Source organism: Sphaeramia orbicularis, chromosome 10 (assembly GCF_902148855.1).
Source record: "Sphaeramia orbicularis chromosome 10, fSphaOr1.1, whole genome shotgun sequence".
Lineage (NCBI taxonomy): Eukaryota > Metazoa > Chordata > Actinopteri > Kurtiformes > Apogonidae > Sphaeramia > Sphaeramia orbicularis.
The window spans coordinates 19269682-19290202 of record NC_043966.1 but is presented as its reverse complement, the minus strand read 5'-3'; the positions used below and the strand labels follow the sequence as shown (position 1 = coordinate 19290202).

Sequence of the window (20521 nt, the reverse complement as noted above, 5' to 3'; positions counted from 1 at the left end):
TAAGAAAAGTATAGAAAGTGAATATGGGTATACGGAAATATCAATAGACAGGAGTCACATGTGGTACAGTAAAGATTCTCAAAAACAATGGATCAGTTTTATTCAAATATTCATGGAGGCACGTGTTTCATTTGGTGTTGTACTGCTGATGTATTGTGCTGTAAACTTTACTGATTTGCTTGTGTTTGTGTATTAAGATATTTGACTCTTCCTCAGCAAAACAAATTCAAACGGAAGTAGTAAAAAAGTAGCAGTGTGTATCCTTGTAGGAATATATATGTCTTTGCAGTATCTTACAGTTATTGCAATAAATTGAATTGTGACTCCTCTATCATGCTGTGTAATGTATCTATAGGCTTGCCAATAAACAGGTCTAAAGTTAAGTGTCCTACAGAATTAATACTAAGAAGAAGACAGGATTAACTTTATGTTATTGGGATCTTCTTCTGCTGCCAGTTCCATGGCAGTGGTTTTTTTAATCACTTTCTTTGATTTAATCACAAGCAAACACTTAGTTTAATGACTTCCTGCTGTGTTTGTCTTTTGTAATGAATAAGTACTATTCTTCCATGTAATGCATAGGGAAATGTCACCTGTGGATAACTACCCGCTCATTTACCACCTGTGGAGGCCTGCAGAAACAGTAGCTGCATTCACATGTAAATAACAACTCACAAAAGAAATAAATAAACAGGGTAAGGCCTGGGGCTGTTCTCATTAACACTAAATGAACTTTAAATTGCATTTTTGCTGCTGGAAGTCAGATATTTGATGAGTAGTTTGCACTTAATAACAGATTCAGTATCAACTGATCTCTTGTGTAAACCTTCACCTCTTTTTGCTCAGCCTTCAGACTGCTTCACAGTTTCAATGTCACCTGTGGATACTCAGAATCGGGGGAGGGAAATGCAACACAAACACTGGGCTAATTGGCCCAATTAAGTCATTATGCAACACAAGCCAGAGGTTTGACAGTTTACACCCATCTGGCTCTCCTTACAAAGACCTGTGTCAAGTTTAACTCTGAAATTTCCCACAAGAGTCTCCCAGAATTGAGGTAATGCAGATCTGGCAGTGATAGATGATTATATCAGCAGTTTTTTCAGTAATAGAGGAAACAGTCACAGTGAAACACTACGTATGTGAGTATGTAAAAGTACATGCTAGCATTTGGGTGTTTACCTCTCCTGACATGTCGGGAGCCAGAGGGATGAGGGGCCACAGGGAGGAGTAGATAATGAAAAACACCACCCACAGGGCAATGCTTCCCCAGATGGCGATGTGACTGAACTGTTGAGACATTGGTGAGAGCATTAAGTGTTTTATTCACTGAGATAAGCTACACAACAACTGTAGACAACAGGAAAACTTCAACTGCATGCACCATGTACAGTTGAAGTTTTCCTGAGAGCTTTGAAAGTGTTATCATTCACTGGGTTTGCAGTTAAATCCCAGTGGAGGAAAAACCATAAAGAGTTTTGGAGATAAGAAGAGGATGTCAAATATTTCACAAGTATCAATGGCCCCGTAAAAGAGGGGAAATAGAAAAAGACAACACAACCAGAGAGAGACGAGAAAGTCATCAACTTACCATGGTCCATGATGAGGTCTCAAGACCAGCTTTAAGACAAACTGTGATGACCACAAACTGCAGAGACACAAATCACAGCCGTTAAACCAGAATCTGAAACTCACAGAAACACTACCAGACGAGTTTTTTTTATATATTGCCACATTGGTTAAGCAGAACAGCAGCAAGTGAAATGCTCAAGCAAAGGAAGTACAACTGATGTGTATTTACAGAAATATAATAAGACTTGGCTCAGACACCTGAACTCTGTAACACCACCTGTCAAGAAGATTGGTGCACTTACCGTGTAAACCATGTTTCCTAAGAGGAGATAGTCTGGAGTTTGTCCACTGCCAAAAACTGTATCTGTGAAGGGAATCAACAACAAAAGCTTTTAGGCCAAAGCTGTCTCTTTTCAGCTCTTGAATTTCATGAAATGTTCCATTAGGTAGTCTAAAAAATAAACACCGCAGAGCACATAGAATTTTACATCTCAGTGTGGGTGTAAAACTCTCCATTAGAGACTCGGATGTAAAAGCGGACATGGGAGAATAGAATGAGCACCAGTGAGATGCTTCATTATGACTGCCCTTTGAGACAGGGTGGAATGATAATTCAATCATTTGTGACTCTTAATACCCAAATGTTTTACAAAACAATGTGTGAGACTGAAAAGAAATGCTAACATTCAGGATGATTCAGTTCTAAATAAATAGAGCATCGTTTATTTCTCATTAAAAGGTCATTTGTTCAACTACTAACATCAATTCAACTTTTTGGAAAAGACTTCTTTAAAACACAGTTCATGGCAATTTCCTACAAAAAACATGAAGTTGATATTAAGGTTGATTCCCAAAGACATATTGCTCTAAACTGCCATGTGGACTGGAGCTAAAATATCAGCATTGTGCGACTGCCAGTGAAGAAAGAAAGAGAGGCTCCCTTTCCCTTTACTTCCGGCTGGTCACATGTCTTGTGTGCGCTGAGGCTTTGCTGACAGCCTGTCAGTCAGAGTGAAGGGGCTTGGCGCCTTTGTTTGGAGAGCAGGCCCAAGCCTGTGTGGTCCTCAGCTCTGGCCAGCCAAGACTTCCCGCTTCAAAGATATCTATTCTCTCTGCACGCACACACAATTGTAACTCACAACAAAAATGCACATGAGCTGTCATGTACAATATTTTAAGTGCATACACATGCAAAGACTAAGAGGTGTTTAGTTGTTCAACTTGTGAAAAGTCTTGAGAGCTAAAAAATGAAGTGCAGATAACTATGTGCAAAAGCATTTCAGTAAGTAATTTTGTACATGTGAACTGCACATGAGCACATGCTCCTTAGTATGCGTCGCTCTTGCTGGAGCACACATGTTTGCAATTCATGACTGGACGGTTGAAGAGAGAACTAATTAAGACAAAGTATGTGTGTTTGACTGTCCTCCCTCTTCATCCTAAGTCCAGCGAGTACCACAGAGGAGTCTCTGGGAGCTACTTACCATGCTGGAAAGCTTTAAGGGGGAACCAGAAGAGGATGACGGAGTGGAAGAGGCCATTCAGACAATGGGCCCAGAAGACCTGCAAAAAAAGAGGAAGAAAGATGGAGGGGAAGGAGGCAGGAGGAGAGGGGTGGGGGTAGGAGGCGGCAAGAGATTCCAAGAACAAGCAAAAGAGAGAGAGGGTGGGAGAGAGAGAAAGAGAAAAAATAGCATTTGAAAAGGGTGCGGGGAGCTCCAGCCTACCAAGTGACCCCTGACCCGGGCCCTTTGTGCCAGCCCAGCGCTGGGCTAAGTGGCGGTTTTGTTGAGGCCTCCTAGCTGAATGGCCACCCCGCTGACAGACAAGTTGTATATCCTCTGTGTGTGTTATGAGGGAGAGGGACGCTGCTGAGTGTGTGTACCAGTGTTGAAAAGCATGAGGACAATGACAGTTTGCAGGTTTTAACTTTAGATTTTTTAGATTAAATCTTGTTCGACAAGTTCAGTTAAAATAGGAGTCAGGATACATACTGCTAATTTGCCAACACTGCTATTGGAACAAGAACTTTTTTTTTTCTTGCAATATGTAATGCAATGTCAAAAAAATAATTTAATGTTCCCTAGATGACTTGATTATATTTATTTGGAAAGAATCCTTTCAGAATGTTTGGAGCAATTTTGCAGGGGTTTTAGCCTTGCAAAAAAAATAATATTGAAGAAGCTGAAGAACACTTTACTTTTTACTCTGAATACGTTTCTTGAGTACGAAGCAGGAGCAGGTGAGCACTAAGACAACTTTTCTGAAGTGAATTTGGAGACAAATCAAGTTGTTTAAAAAAAACGTAAAGGTATTATGGACAAAGTTTTTCTGCAGCATCATCCTTTAAGTACAACATACATTGCTGTTCTTTCTGCAGTCAAATCTTCCTTTTCTACTTTTTCTTAGGTTGTGTTTCACTTAAAATGATTCACATTACATTGCCTGTCACTGCACAGGCACACATTGCAATGGCTATTCAGAAACAGCATACTGTGCAGCCCCGGTATAAAGTTTGTGCTTTGAGTGTGAGAGTTCCCTCTCATTACATTTCATTAGGCTTCGGGACTTTCATGTGAGAAATCTGTAGAAATAAATGACAGAAGAGTAAAACAAGCAGAAATCAATCTAGAAACATACACAGGGAGACTGACAGGCTTGACAGAGATTAAACTGTTTTCATGGTAATTATTAAAGGCATGGAAAATCGTGGTGTAGACCGCAGTCTGTGTGTGTGTCTGTGTATGCAAGCATGCAGACTTTGGATGAGTCGTTTAAATCAATACTCCCACTCCAAAACCACCTTGTTTCAAATTTACATTATGCAATCCTGGAGCCAAACAAAACACTAATGGGCGATGTAGCATGAAACAGCCGTGAAATCTATTCTGCCAAAAAACCGCTCCACAGTTGTGCCCCCTTTTTCCTCCCCTGTGCTGACCCAGACGTTGGTGTTAATTTTGACAGCTGAAAATTCGTCCGACTCAAAGAGTAAACGTCTGATGGAGGAAAAATAAAAACAAAACAAAAAAAACCCTATTACATTTTAATCTTTGGCCTCTTTTTAATCAGCACTACTTGGCAGACTGAAGAAGTCAGAGGGTGGCTTTCTTAAGAACACACTTTTCAACAACTTCAGCAAATCTGTCAGTAAAACATTAAACATGGCTTATTCGAGACAAATTAGACACCCCGACGAGTTCGAAATTTCTCAGGATTTCCGCAGTTTTGAGTCATTTTGGAATAATTATTGCCACTGCTTTACATCGTCGGGCAGGTCCAAAGAATCCTGCCAGGAAATGTTGTGGAAAAATTAGGTGGGAGAAGAAAAAGAGGAGTGGGCATGTCGAGTACAGTGAAGGGAAAGCGCTCAGGACTAGGAGCCTTTATACATTATACCTTGGCCTCGGTGGCACGACCTAATCACCTTTCTTGTCAACGGAACAAAGTCCAATAGCAGCCGCCCTCAACAGGATTACCTCACCCTCCCACTGTGTACACAAAACCCAATACACTGAATGAGAGATGTCTGAAAGCAACCCCCACTCTTCTATCTCTGTGGTCAAATGTGGACTAAATTAATGCTACAATCACACATTTATGCCAATTAGCCTCATGCTGACAGGCTCAGCTCTGTATCACTCTACTTCCTCCTACTCCAGGCCTGACACTGCGGGGGTGCAAACCAGCTCCCGTTGCCCCTCCGCAATAATGAATGCTAATGAAATCAACAAATGTTCATAATCATTTGTCACAGTGGGATCCTCCCTTTAACCCAGCTCTCTTTCTTTGCCTTGTATCCCAGCGAGTTGCTAAGGACCCCCTCGAAATGAATGCCCAGTCTGTCCTGTAAAGATCCAGCCCTTTGTGGAAGCTCCTAATTGCCTAAAAAAACAAGCATGAAAGCCAGTAATTAATATGAAGCCAAATATTTCCAGAGCAGCCCGACATTTCCCGTTTCTTTCTAAATATTTAAGAGGGGACACAGAGAGAGAAAAGAGAAGAGTTGTTGTGTAAGAGGCGATAGCTACTAGTAAACTGGTGCTGTTAAGTACTGAGGCCACTTAAAAGGCACTGGGTTTATTAGAGTGACTTAAGCGTCGTCAGGAATACGCAATTAAAAGTGAATGGCTAACAGAGTCGAGGCCACGCCTTGGTTTTCTAACACCCTCGGTCGCTCCCTCCTCTCACCTCAACACAAACAGCTTTAATTCACAAAGACAGTATCTGTTGTGTACAAAAGAGCCAGGCGTGCAGAAAGACAGGCTTCGAGGGGCCAAATTCCTGCTGGATTTTCTCGCCTCGCCTCAGGCCAGCTGCAAGGAAAATATCTCGGGAAAAGAGTGGACAAGCCAGCAAAAACAACCTGCTGACCTGGCCGAGTCATCATTTATGGGTCTTGGAAAATGTGGCCCAAACAAAATTGAGGTTCATTTTCTACTAACTATCACACGCATATTTCCGTGACCCTTTTCTGGCTTAAAAAGTTACTGAAGTCTTCAAATAAGCTAATGAGGGGAAAATCGATCCTGCAACAGAACTCAACCAAAATTTTGAAAAATCTGCTGTTATAAGAATAATTAAATCTTAATTTTCTTAAAATTACAGAATAAATAACTAACCATAGACCCTGTAGTGCCATCACAATCTACAGAAAGCTAATTGCACTGTCTCCATGTTCAGCGTGTCTGTATTTTACTTACAAATTATGCTTATTTCCTCTACGTACATGCACTCTCTTAATGAAACTGACATTCCCTGCTTTTGCCTGTTCTTCTTTAAGTCAGTAATGCAAGTGTGCAGTTAGGTAACATTTTAAATAAATGTGATTAGTCATCTCTTTCTAGTTGCTTTATTTCATTTATTTAGTTGCTAATCTCTGTCTTTAACTGGTCAAACAAGTAATATCGTAAGAATTTATGTTGTGTTTTATTTTAATAGTTGTATAACTAGCTCAGTAAAACTAGAGATGGAAACTCTTCTGTCATTAAGTACATTTAGTCTGTTCGTGGGTGGGTTAAACTCGATTCGACAGCTCAGCTCTGAGAACAAACAAGGGCTCACTTAAACAAATTGCATAATTTTCCGCAACAAATGCTGTCACACAATACGAGCACACTCTCTATTCCCTCCTTTTGCAGGCATCCCTCAACCCGCTGACCTTCCCTACCCCTGACCGCCATGGCCAATCCTTCTCTAATCCACCTCCATGCAGAGCTAACCAGGTCACCACGCCTGTGAGGAGGGTCCAAGAGTCTCTGGCTCAGCATGGAGAAACGAGGAGACATCTCTATTACCAGCGGGGGAAACCTAACAGAGAGCCCCCGCAACCAGACAGAGCAGGTCAAGTCGGGCCATACCAGACGATGGCTGGAGACGACCTGACCACAGCTGTCAAGTCACTGTGACAGGAGATGCATCAGCCCCCCGCATCAACAAGACGTGAACATCTCGTGTCATTAATTTGATGTTAACTGATTGTAAGAGCAAGAACATTTGACCTTTTTCCCCTATTTGTGTCATTGTGTCAGATTTGCTCATCAATATAAGAGAAAATAAACACAAAATTTGTAACACTGACTGTAAAAAGGAGTCAAAAGACCAAGAAATAGATAAATAAATTAATAAAAAACAAAAAAGAACAATAATGATCAACAAATACATACATCAGTGTTATGTACTGTATATTTGCATATATTTACCTTGGTATTAAAGCCCATGGCATTTTGGGAGGATTTGTAAAGTTCTGGGTACTTCAGCATGTTCTCTTTCCTGCAGGAACGCTCAAAAATTCCCAGAGTGAGAGGAGGCAGAGCAGTGAAGATCTGTGGAACAAAACAGCAAACATGCATAGTCATAAATCTGAAACCAAGTCAGATCACTCCAAATTTTAAGCATCTGAATCTCCAATAAATGAAACTGGCTCTTATAATGAAGCTATTTTTATGATTAGTTAAATTATTTATTTGACAGATTGATTACATTTTGGGCTTACCGCATCAGAAAACCCAGACACAGTTAAGATATGAAACTTTTACTTCCACCATATTTTTAACTTAACCAAATCAGCCAAATCCTACCATAATATACTGGTATAAATCACTTTCCCATTTTCTTTCAGTAAACTGATAAACGTTTGAACAGAAAATGGTTCAAAGTCAATAGATTCTTGCAGCATTTTGATGCAATATCTTTAAAAAAACTGCATCAGAAAATTTCTGCGGAGTATTGAAAAAAAGATAATTTGTGCAAATAGATGAAAAATTGGTACCATTACAGTGTGTGACAGTTGTGTCTTTGTCCCGTGTTCATATATTTTATTTACAGAAGAATTAACTTCATTCTGTCTGTTTCTTTGCTTTATCATTCAAGTCCACTGACCTTAAAACACTTTAGGGTTTCTTATTTTGATTGTGGATGCCCTAAGTCTGTTCATATGTAAAACCCATCACCAATGAACATCCATGATGCTCTTGAGTAAGAAGCAGGTATTTAGGCCTGGCTGAAGTGTAATTTCTAAGTGGTGTTGTAATGTAGTTCTGTATAGCAGCTGCTGAGAGAGGACTGATGGTATTGTGTAGCTTGGGGGTGGCTCAGTGGGTCACTTGGTGTGAGATCCCTGCAGGCCCATCTGGTGTGGAAGTCTACAGGCCTCGGTCTGCATGACCAGTGGGCTGTAGGACATGCTCCACTGGGCTCCTTTCTTATTCAGAGCCAGGCCCAGGAAGGTCTCCATTCAGGGGTGGATTCAGCCCACTGCCTCCGACAGACTCCCACTGAGGTGAAGGAATTCCCCCGTTTTTGGGTAAACTGAAAGGTTGAACCGTCCACCCACCCCCCCCAAGCGCGGTACTAGTTCTAAAGGTGGTGGTTTATTATTATTTATATCAAACGCATGCAAGAGGCAGGGCTGTGAAAATGTCCTTTTCACTTGACAGTTTGTCCCTGCCATAAATTACTTCCATTTGAAACCAATCTGGAGTTTGGGGAAATTTCACTTCACACCTCTCTCATTCATTTTTGTTTATTGAATTGAGTCGAATATAATAAACAGTTTAAAGTTACACATCAGCTCCTTATGGATTTAACGACGTAGTATTAGAGATCAGACTCCCAGATGCAGATTTTCTTCTTCATCTAAATCCATGACAGATATGAAATATGAGTTCATTAGGAGTGGTCACATTACGCAGCCCCGTGGGACTCCCCGCACCAGCCTCCAGCTCCGTCGCTGCTCCATTCCTATTCTTTTTATCATTCAAACAGAGCTGCCCTTGCTAACTACACTCTGTGGGGCAAGCAAAGCTGTTGTTCTTTCACATTCAGTACATAGTTTAGGGCACGCAGGGAATAAAGACTTGACAACAGGTCATAAATAAAGGGGAAAATTTTCAGGATGTTGATGACATAGTCGTGCAATAAAGGGATCATTTTTGGGGCACCACAGCAAATCAGTTGGGTGTCGGAAAAGCGACAGGGTTAAAAGAGCGCAGTGGGCTCTTTAGAGAATAAATTATATTAACACTCACCACATTGTACAGACCAATGCACCAGCGTTCAAACAGAATCTGACCAGAGAAGCCATTGACAAACGCGAACCAGATCTAAGAAAGACATGGAACAGAAAGAGTTAGAAAAGTAAAAAACAGGCAAAACAATGTACAAACTGTAAATTACAACCACACAACTTTGTTGGTAAATGTTCATCCATTTTATTCACAGACAAAGAAGACATGGATGGGGTCATGTCCAAAATCATGACATTTCCCTCTTGTATTCATGCCAATTCAATCAGTCAGGCACTTAGTCATGAATTTAATACTTAGACTTAAACAAGATGATGAAAAGCCTTTATAATTGTGAATTCAGAATATGCTTTCCATTACCGAGTGAGGAAAAGTGGTTACCATTATCAGATTTGAGGACGACTATGTATGTCCACAGACTAATGATGTATTTTTCTGTCACACTAGATTCTTCACACGCTTATAGCAGACTTCGTGAAACACAGCAGGATGTGGACTAATACGGAAAAGAGCTCCTGATATATCTGTATAATCATTGCAAGGCTGATGCATCTTGCAGGAATAGTGATTTTGACAGCAAAGCAGGAAAAAATAAATGTTTCCTGTGAATGTGAAGAATAAATGATCCCAAAATGAATGCTCATTTGAAGTAGTGACCTGTGATCAATGTGCCATTTGTCTAACTTAGCCAGGTTTCAAACTCAGGAAAAGCTAAGGGGCAAAGATGGGCCGAATTAGAAAAAATGAGTGACGGTGGGAAAGCCAGGACCTCCAGACGCCACCGCCGCGATGCAAACTGTCCCCTGGATTCATCACGGGATTACCTACAGACATATATCAAGCCCACTGTTTCCCTCCGTGATCAACCTGGAGACATGTGGGTGATAGACGAGGTTAGTTAAAGGTCCGGAGTCAGGGCCGAGGGCCTGAATGATGGAGACTTTGATATACTGTGTCAGGAGCAGGAGACAGAGGTAATGCAAACCATACGTGGTGTGTATCTTTATTAGTCAGTCTACTCTGAACAAAACAAAGCCTTTAAGGTCATCAAGGAGGTCAGGTACAAGATCAGAATTATTCTACATTTGAAATCTTCACTACTTTTCATTGTTATTTAGTCTCTGACTTTGGCCTCTGTTTCCATTTTCTTTTGAGGCATTGATTTCTAATTTTCAGTTTTAGTGTTAGAAAGGAAAATAGAGATGATTTTACCTGCTAATTGTGATTCTTTTTAGTTTGTGTTGCTTTGTTCATTGTAGTTTTTACCTAGTTTTTGTTATTTCTAAAGTTTTTACTACTTTCAATCAATCCATCAGTCAAAGTTTATTTATATAGCAGTTTACAACAACATGAAGAAGACCAAAGTGCTTTACATCTAAAAGCATGATTAAATTATAAGATAGAAACAGTTAAGTCAAATACCACAAATATGAATAAAACAACTTTCATTTTAATTTTGATAGCTACAACAACCCTGCACCACAAATAAAGGACAGCTTAAATAGTTTTTAATGGATCCGAAATTGTTTCTCCCACTGTTCAAGTTTGACATTTTCTTGCTCCTGCTGTTGCTAAAGCCAAAGTTGTCAAGGGAATATCAGGCGTGCTGTGTTTTGGCCATGGCCAACCAAGCATTTCCTTGCTTCATTTAACTTCTTTATGAAGGCAAGGACTGCTACAAATTCTCAGATTGGGACAAAGCCTATTCAAGGGCCCCACCCGACTCTGCCACTCTCTGCACGACCAATACCAATTTGCCACTGGTCCTTCCCATTTAATCGTGTAATCGTATGCATAAAAACAAATGTCTGTCACCCCTCCCTTCATTCTGTTGATCGGAGTGGGGGTGGGGGGCTGGTGCCTATAGATGAGGCCTGTGTTTATGTGTGTGCACCCAGCCTCTGCCTTTCACCCCTCTTTGCCACACCCACCTGCCACAAATCCCACCCTCCACTCCATCAGGTGCACTCTACCATGATGTTGTTTCTTTTACATGAAGGGGAGCGTTTTCAGATTCACATGGGATGTTCATTCAAATCTGAGACCTTGTGAATCTGCAACCATGAGAATTACAAGGTGCACAGTGCATTTATTGGCAGTTTGAGAATAGTTTTTATGGTTTTGAGGCATGCTTTGCTGAGAAATACATTCAGGGGCGTTACTATGGGTTATGTGTAGATGAATCTGAAGCCATGAGGCAGGTTCAACCATTAGTGTGACTCAAGCAGTGGTAACGAGAGGCTAGCGGGTAGGTCAAACTGCTGAATTAATTACAGCTCTGTTCAATGAGAGGCTCTGGGCTGATATATTGTTGTGCTAAGTTAAAAAAGACTCCTATTCATAGCATGTGGTAACTGCTTCTGTGTGAGTGTTTTGGCCTGGTCCTTGGGGTCCCAATAGCTTTACTCTTTTTTTTTTTTTCCTTGGCCGTCTCTTGAGAGACAGATGCATTGATTTGCTCATTAGGGGAAGTACCAGGCAGGATTTTTCTTCCCCTTTTCTTCTCCTCATTGAGAGCCACTCAGCGGAGGGGTGTGGCTGGCCTCTCTCCCCCACTGCACATCATGAAAACCAGGGACGGAGGAAAGCGGGAGCTGAGAAAAGGAGGATTGGGCAAGGGCTAGCCGATAAGACGACTCTTTGCATATTCATCAGCAAATCAGACATCACTGATTCCAAGGCAGCTTCACAGCTCTGCAGGCCGAGTGGCGGCAATGGGGTAAGGAGGGGATGGGGAGACCATGACATTTGTCCCAACAATGTGAATTCTGATACCCTTAATCTTTGCACTGCAGAATTGCTAATGGAATCCATACACAAAACAAGCAAAGAATAAAGAGGCGTATAAAGAGAGAGCTGATAAATATGCTGAAAATATGTGGCGCTACAAACGCAAGCTGTCTCACAATGCAAGACAAAGTCTCTATGGTTTAATTCAGTGCGGTACTAGTCAGAAAGCTTTGCTCTGCAAGTCCCTGCCTCCCCCAACTACAATGAGCCCCTGTGAATGAGTTTTCATGTAATTGCCTCATAAATGCCACTTGTCCATCAGGCTACTCTGAGCATCCTGGCAATGTGTCAATCAAACATGAGTGGCCAGCTGGACCAACTATTTCAATGAAGTTGCTATGGGTTCCTTTAGAAAGGTTTCTTAGCTTGAATGCAGCAGAATTCAACCCCTTTCAATTCTATTCTTTGTTTAACTATGTAATAAAAAAGAATAAGAGTATGAATCATGTTTAAAGTTTATTAAAGCATTGGGGAACATTTCTTAAACATTATTTGAGCAAATATAATTACTTTTAACTCAAGTAGAAAGTTATACTTCAGGAACAATATTGTTTTAACTGTCTTCTAAGTAATTTATAGTAAGAACGACAACTATACTCAGCTACACTGGGAAAACAAGCAGAAACAAGCACTGTGAAGTAGCTCCAGCTGTCAGTCAATCATCCAGAGAAGATTTGGCTCAAAAATAAAACACCCAGTGAGTCACAGAAAATCCCAAACGATCACACAACAGTTCCAAGAGTAGAAGGCTAAGTTGCGCTCACATTCACGTCTTCCACAATAGCCATAGAATCCTTTACCCTCCTACTCTATGTCATTTAAAAGGAACCAAAGACCCAGTGGAAAGAGAGGGAGACTAAAAAGGAGCTTAAACATGGAGGTGCCCAGTCTTGGTATTCAGATTGTAAGGCACACTGTATCAGACAATGGAGCTGTGAACAAAAAAAGTTAAAATTCCCGTCAACATCCACGATTCTCTCTTCGCAAGGTAGCCTGGGAGTCAACGAGAAAAACATGCCTGCACAAAAGTAAACCTATTAGAGCAACAAATGAAGCTTTTACCCGCACCCTGGGGTTGCTGCTGTGTTAGATGTCAGGCTCTCACAAAACAGGGACATTTGAAATATTGAAGCAACCAAAACTGAAAAAATCTCCTATTATCTACTTCAATCCCCTGAAGGAGTTTAAGTACAGGGGGAGGGGGAGTTGTGTTTTCAAGAAGCCACAAAAGGTGTGCTAGAAAAAAGCTTGCCCTGCAGATAGAGCTGCAGATGTTATGTTACAATTATAGCAAATACCTCTTTTAGAAAGAGACCCGGCATGTTTCACAGAAGTTTTTTTTTTTTTAATATTACTGAAGAATTTTCCACATGGTTTGATATGAGTCTGGGCTCTACCACACTAAAGGTCCAGTTAGGATGCAAATGAGGGCCAGAATAAATAACAATAATGGATAAGATTGCAAAAGACACATAGATTGAAGAGTACTGGCCAGATTGCAAAAGTTTAAAAGAAAAAATGCAAAACCTCATGTGGCAAGGAGAAAACAGCATATGTTTTGTGTATAGAAAATTCAATTTGTTGCAGATTTAATTTTTTTCTGGATTTCATTTGTAGCTGGTATTTTACCTTAACTTGAAAAGGGTGGTTGAATCAATCCACTGTAATATATTTAACTATATTTATGGCTTTGGAAAAACACCTCTACCCTTTTCCACTCCGGGTCACAAAAAGCAAAAGGCAGACATGCTGGGATGTAAAAGGTAGTCCATTTTCCATGGCACATAAGCAAGATTGAGGATGAAAACGGGGATCAGAGGTCAAGTGTCGTAGAAAGAGTATGAACAAAAGAAAATTTTAGAGTGCTCATGTTTCCATGACAGGTTATGTGCTGATGATATTCTAAAAACATGTGGCTGATCCTTCCCTGCCACCACATTCTCAGTTTGGTCCTACAGGAGGCTCTTTTTCACAGCACAAAAGCAGATGAGGAGTGTAAATCACTCGGTGAATACGGCTACTGGACCCCCTCAGGCAGCACAAGTGCGGAGACTCATTTTTATTCTCTACTTTAATGTTTTTTTCATGCCTGTTCTGACTCATGCTTTTTGTAATACATTTTAACATGGTAGATTACAGATAAAGAACAACTTTGTATCTCTACTTGAACCCTCTGAAGTTGATTGTTGAATTAGGTTTGAAAAGAGCAGAAAACAGCACGATCTGATTCAGCAAAATCGCTACTTCTGTCAGACGAGACTGTGCGCCGTAGATCAAAACATCTGAGCACCCACAGTGATGGAGCTGCTGCTGATAGGGAGCACTTAATCTGTCTGGTCACAACGCTGGTCTGGTCTCTTTCAAAGGTCAACAAACCTACCACACATAATGACTGATGTTGTGAACCACAGTATGCATTAATATGTACAGAGAGTTTGGACTGGATACATTTGGCACCATTCCTTACCTACTCTATATTTAATACATTCTACAGAAGAGCTGCTATACTTGAAATTTTACTTAACATTTGTTTAGAAAGTGCAACACCTACTTGATTCAAATATTCTGACTGCATTTCCTCTGACCCCGGTACAAACTGTGTGTAATGTGTTGTAAAACAGCTTGTAATTCTACATCACAAAAACAAAGTTACCATTCTGTACTTCCTAATTTGTAACATTAGATAACTGCATTTAAAGTTTATGGCTCCAATAACTGGAACAACCCTTTTAAAAGGTAGACTTCCAGCTAATTAGATATAGTTTTCCCTTCATTACTGAGTGTGTGTTTGTTTGTGTATATTCTGTCCAGCCATGTCAAAGTGGTGAACTCAAACCATTCATGCTGAAGTTTCACAAACTGGCAGGTACTGTGGAGAGCCAGTCAACAGAAATATAAACATGGAAACCCTGACAAGGAATCTTTTCCTCACCATGTCATGTAAAAAAAAAAAAAAGAAAGAAAAAAGAAAGTCTTGCATGCATGGTAGTTCACTGAACCAGAACATGAACTTACCTCAATAATGTAGAGGACAATATTCTTGTAGAAGCAGTACAGGATACACTTGGCTACACGGTTGTAGTTCCAAGCTCCATGGACGAGCAACAGATTCTTCAAGTATTTGAACTGTGTGGGAGGGAAGTAAGAGGAGGAAAACATGATGATAAATGAATAACAAGTCCACTGTCTAAAGGTTCATCACTGTCCAACAGTTCAGCACAGAGATCAGTGCAATGTTGAAACACTGGAGCAATTCCAACAACTTTTGGATTAAAGAAAGCAGCAGTCTTTTATTATTCCCAAGCAGAGCGCCAGATGAGGCAGTGTGACCAGAAAACATTCCAGATATTTCAGATCAAAGATTATATGACATAGGTCTGAGTTTCTGAAAATGGAGGACTTTACATAAGAATATTGGTCTCAAGGGGCTCAGTATAATTGTTAAATTGCTTTATAATCGTCCCGCTATTGAGGCCCCATGGTGAACTTACAATTTCGTGCAATTTGTGCTGATAAGTGTGATTACATTGGAGCAGAACTCTGACGCAGGTGTTTCATCTTACTTTCCTGTAAAATAACTAAAACTCAGTTTTAAAGACTTCTATAAAACTGGGACAGCCAACAAGTTTCTGAGTCAAATACATTTTGTTGTCTGTGTAGGCCTGTGTGTTTTAAGTTGTACCAGTGGATTCCTTAGTGCAAGTAATGCACAGTGGCAGCCCCTGGTTTGTCTGACCCTTAAAATGTCGGATCAAACATCAGTTCACACAGAGCTCAGCTGCTGACAGACGGACAGCAGAGGCGCCTCAACCCCAAGTCTCTTCTTTCCCCACTATCTTCAGCAGATAAGTAGAAGCTGAATGGATAAGTATGCAAAGGATTGAAGTGGTAAAGCATAAAAACAAACTGCCTAAAAAACTCCAACAGCAAAGAGTCTATCTGATAGCTGGAACATTGTTATAAATTATGCAATTAGTACAAGAAAAGAAAAACAAGTTACACAACTTCCCAGGATTGATTTCAGTTTGCATTCAGCAAATTACAGTTAATGTACCATCACACAAACGCACAGAAATCACCACTGAAAGTCTGGGGGTATAATTTAATTTGATGCTGGGACACAACCTAAATGGATTATAAGAGGCCACCTGTCTTTGAAAAACCTACACTTATACATGTCATGTGGATTAAAGGGGGCACTTAAGACAAACCCAAGTCTCTTGTATAGAAATTGCACACTGAAGCACAGAGAGAGTACTGTGTTTTAGTCAAATATTGGTTTCCCATACTTTTAAACCCTGTGGCTATAACAGAAACATGATGTACTCAGCGGCAAGCTATGTAACAAAAAAAAAAAAAGCTGCAGTACAGGAACTCTAAAGCTTTTGTTGCTTATATGTATCAAATATCGATGGAGAGTTTCGGAAACACTGGTTACCGGGACATAAGTATGTGTTTAAATGCTTAAGCCTTTAGCCTGGATCTGTTTTTGTATAGTTATGGTGAGAGTTGGGTGTTAGCTGATGCTTGTTTTACAGGTGTTACTACTCTACTGTATAAGCTAAAGCCCTAGCAGACATGTGATCTATTGTTATCTACAACAATGCGACAAGGTATCACTGACACATGTTACACTTGAGAAGACAATGGCAGGAGTGACAGTTAGTGGAATCAGGATTTTAGGTAGAAATGAACATAATATTGAAGTTTTTTTTTTTTTGTCAAATAGAGGTCATCTTTGCATGAAGCTGCCAAGAAAACATGCTGGTAAGATTCAAGATGCATGTTAACAGTGAAACATGGTAGTTTTCTAGTGTTGGAGTTTTTCTTTATGTAGATAGTTCTATAAGGTTAATGGCAATGACAAACAAAAGAGAAACTCAACACTACAAAAACAGACTTATTTTACCATATATGTTTCGGAGGTCTAGCGTATGGGATCCTTTTACATTATTTAACACCACTGACTGTTTATGCCAACTAAATCCGCTTATTGTCAGATGTTATACAGGTCCAGTACTCCAGAACATGTGCAGAACGTCTGGCTCCTTTCTGACTACAAACAGGGGCAAGTCAGGCTGTAAGGTTATTAGTGTTAGAAAAAGAAAAGAACGCCTTTATTGTCAGTGTGTGAGTAGTTCAACGGAATTATTAAATGTGCTTCATCTGATCAGCGCAATCATTAAAAATTCAAAGTAAATGCAAGCATTAAACCAATAAATAAAACAATAAAAGTGTGGTTATTGACAGTACATAGTTGAGTAAATTAAAAGTGATTAAACTGCTGAGTAATAAATAAATTAGCTGTTATATGTAGTATATTAAATACAGTATTGCATCAAAATTGCTAACAGTGCTAATTTTACATGTTAGACTTTGGATAAACAGCTGGAGACTGAAATAAGAACCACAGTTTTAGCATGACTCACCTGAGCAATAGAGTAGTCAGAGGAGTTTGCTGCCTGCAGACCCTCATTTCCTGAGATCCCCACTCCAACATGAGCTGTCTGGATCATTCCCACGTCGTTAGCACCGTCACCGATAGCCAGTGTGATCACCTTCACCTGTTTCTTCACCATTTCTACCACCTCTGACTTCTGAAGAGGAGACACTCTAAAAGAGAGCAGTCACAAGGGCGAATTTCAATCAGCATTTAATGGAAGTAGTATTTTCTTGAAAAAAGACAAAAAAGTCTTTATTTCATGAGCCTTCTTTAGGTGACACCCTGAAGAAGGCTCATGCTGACACATGTTGGTGTGTTTTTAATTCCAGCTCTTATGAACTGATCTACAGGCTTTCATGAAATAAAAGGCTTTTTAAATTTTCTAAACTTTCCAACCAAGTGAGTGCCTGGATTTTTGTCTTTTTCCAATTGTTTATGCCCTCTCCATGAGCACCTTTGGTTTGCTGAATACCAGTAACTCCCTATTAATTAGTTTTTTGTGTTTTAGTATTTCTTGTGTTAGCATTTTTTTTTTTTTTTTATCATAAGGGCAAAAGTCTGATGTACAGTCGCACAAAAAATTATTAGACCACCCTTGTTTTCTTCAGTTTCTTGTTCATTTTAATGCCTGGTATAACTAAAGGTACATTTGTTTGGACCAATATAATGATAACAACAAAAACAACTCATAAGAGTTTAATTTAAGAGCTGATATCTAGCCATTTTCCATGTTTTCTTGATAAAAAACAAAATTTAAAGTTTATATCAATACCTATGGCATTGTACTGACAAAAACAGTGCTTTTAGACATTCCATGTTTTCTTTTCTGTCTGTTTTAGTCACATGATACACACAGGAGTTAGTACTTGATTGCAAAACCATTGTTTTTGATGACTTTTGATGGTCTAATAATTTTTTCCGTGACTGTATAAAGTGCAAAAGAAGATAGGATAGTTATTAGATTAACACACATCAGTCACAAAGGGGCTGCTAGGAAATCCTTGTTCCTTCTTTCCCGGTACTGGGCAGTATAATTGGAGTTTGCATAAAATAACATTCATTCTAAGAAAATCTGTACATCAGCACTTGGCGAAACCAAAAGCTCTTCCAAGGTCTTGCAGAACAATATGTTGAATCATGCAGACAGTCACACCAAACTGAGTGAACACCCTAAAAATAAACAGAGACATTTTCTGTAAAATATTTCTGTAGAAAAAACAGGTGCAAATGTTGGGAACGGAAGAAAACGGTTTCAAAAGCAGGTGTGATTGTGGGGAAGTCAGTGAGGGACCTGTGTTGTTGCACTAGAGACCCCTGCTGGAAGGTAAATACAGACAACAGACATTTTTTCCTCCGTTTTTCTATTCTTCGTCTCCGATGAAGCTCCATAAGACTTCCCTCTCAGGCTCCATTAGGTAGAACCAATCATTAGACAGTTACGACATAAGTTATAACTCTTCCTTTACGAGACTTCAAAGTTGACTTTATGTCCTCTGTGACGGCCAACCTCGTAGCCTCCCACACAGGAGCTTCCTCTCAGAGCACCAGAGGTTTGGAGGTAATGCACAATACAGACCGTCTCCAGAGATGATGTTGTAAACTGCATGTCTGTCTTAAGCTGTGAAAGTGTTAATGTTTATGCTCTCTGTGGTTTAAGAGGCCTCATTCATCTCTCAGTGTCTCTTTGTGCCCATGGTGCGTATAAGTAAAGGTACGGGAAAAAATAAATAAAAATGTAAGGTAAAGCTTCGAGTCCAAATGTGGCACCTAAAGGCTTCTGTTGTTCTGAGAGCGTGGTGCTGACTTCTGGCCTCAGACCCCGTCATGGTTACTTGAGTCTTTAAGTACAGTACTTTCTATTATTTATGTGGTCTAGACAGGTCAACAGATCAACTTCAACGGTGTTAAAAGTTGACATTTTAATTTTAACACTTTAGGCTGTTGTCATAAAAATACTGAATGACCTTTTCTGAAAAAAACACGCTGAAGTTGAACAATAAAGTTTTAATTTAAATAATGACAACTAATGCAAGATAAGAGTCCAAGCTTCTTTTACTTATGGAAAATGGAAACTTAAGCAAATTGTGCAATGTGTTTTTGTGCATTTCAGACATGCTTGATCCCCACATGATAAAATCTACTAGTGTTGGTTTGTACCTTAAAGGGGTCAATTTCGCTAAACCCACTTTTATTAGCCTTTGGTACATTTTTTTTGTGTATTTGGGGACCCTAATAGTTCAAAAAGTTTGAATTTGAACCCTCCAGGTGCTGCACAGATATCTTTATATTCATTTTGGCAAGAATTCTACAACCCATTTTAATTTAATTCCTCCTTAATTTGTTGCGTCTGTAACTAGCTACGTCACGACATTTGCACACATAAGGTCACGACTTCCGACAAACATTTCTCCGAGTACAACATAATTGTTTATCAGCAGCAGCGGTTGTAGTGCATACTGAAAATATGTCCAAACTTTGAGCTGATTACCTAAATTTTCAGTTGTTGGTTATATTAAGGAACACAAGTGGCAAGTGTCAAGTTGCTCATTTGCATTTAAAGGGCCAGCGCTCAAAACAACCTTTCTGGTGTCATTACTCAGAAATAGGGTTGAAGATGGACCTGTGGAGTTGAATTAATGAAGAATTCAGACCCAAGCATAGCATTTACACTTTATGTAGACCACAGGGAAATGTTTTAAAATGTATAATTCTATTGTAAAAAAAAAAAAAAGAAGCTAAATATCACTCCTTTAAAGGCCTTTGCAAGCGATTTCTGTATTTTTATCTAAAATGATCCCATATAAACTGGACTTCACGTTCTATCAGTCACATGTACACACCAATCCCGAACTTCAGTGCATCTTTATAGAAGAGGTTGAACAAAAGTGGCTTTATAAAAGCTAAAATAATGATAGTTTGAAGAAAGCAGATGCAGACAGTACCGACCTTATGTTTTTTTTTACACTGTCTTTATCAAAAACTGGATAACAGCTGAATGAAAACCTTTGTTGAAGTAATTACTCAATAAATAAGAACACTGTAAAAAAAAAAAAAAAAAAAAAAAAAAAAAAGGGTGAAGTTAGGATATTCCAGTTGAGAAGTTTAATGTTATCAATGAGCCACTACGGGGCCATGTTCTGCTGATACCAGTAACTTGTAAAAAATCCCATTTAATCAGTTTGGTCAGTTT

General features: G+C 39.6%; 1 protein-coding gene across 11 annotated transcripts in view; it reads right to left on the bottom strand.

Moving 5' to 3' along the window:
* Nucleotides 1-20521, bottom strand: part of atp8a1 (ATPase phospholipid transporting 8A1) — a 119809-nt gene that overhangs the window by 19720 nt on the left and 79568 nt on the right. For all 11 annotated transcript variants that reach the window (XR_003936510.1, XR_003936512.1, XM_030146162.1 and 8 more), the window contains 8 exons: nt 17318-17501; nt 14904-15014; nt 9102-9176; nt 7275-7397; nt 3057-3135; nt 1875-1936; nt 1592-1648; nt 1183-1290 (listed from right to left, as the gene is read on the bottom strand). Coding sequence is in view for 9 of the 11 variants with exons in the window: in XM_030146162.1 (XP_030002022.1) it covers nt 1183-1290; nt 1592-1648; nt 1875-1936; nt 3057-3135; nt 7275-7397; nt 9102-9176; nt 14904-15014; nt 17318-17501 (799 nt within the window). In the remaining 2 variants the exon portion in view is untranslated. The remainder of the gene's footprint in view (nt 1-1182; nt 1291-1591; nt 1649-1874; nt 1937-3056; nt 3136-7274; nt 7398-9101; nt 9177-14903; nt 15015-17317; nt 17502-20521) is intronic.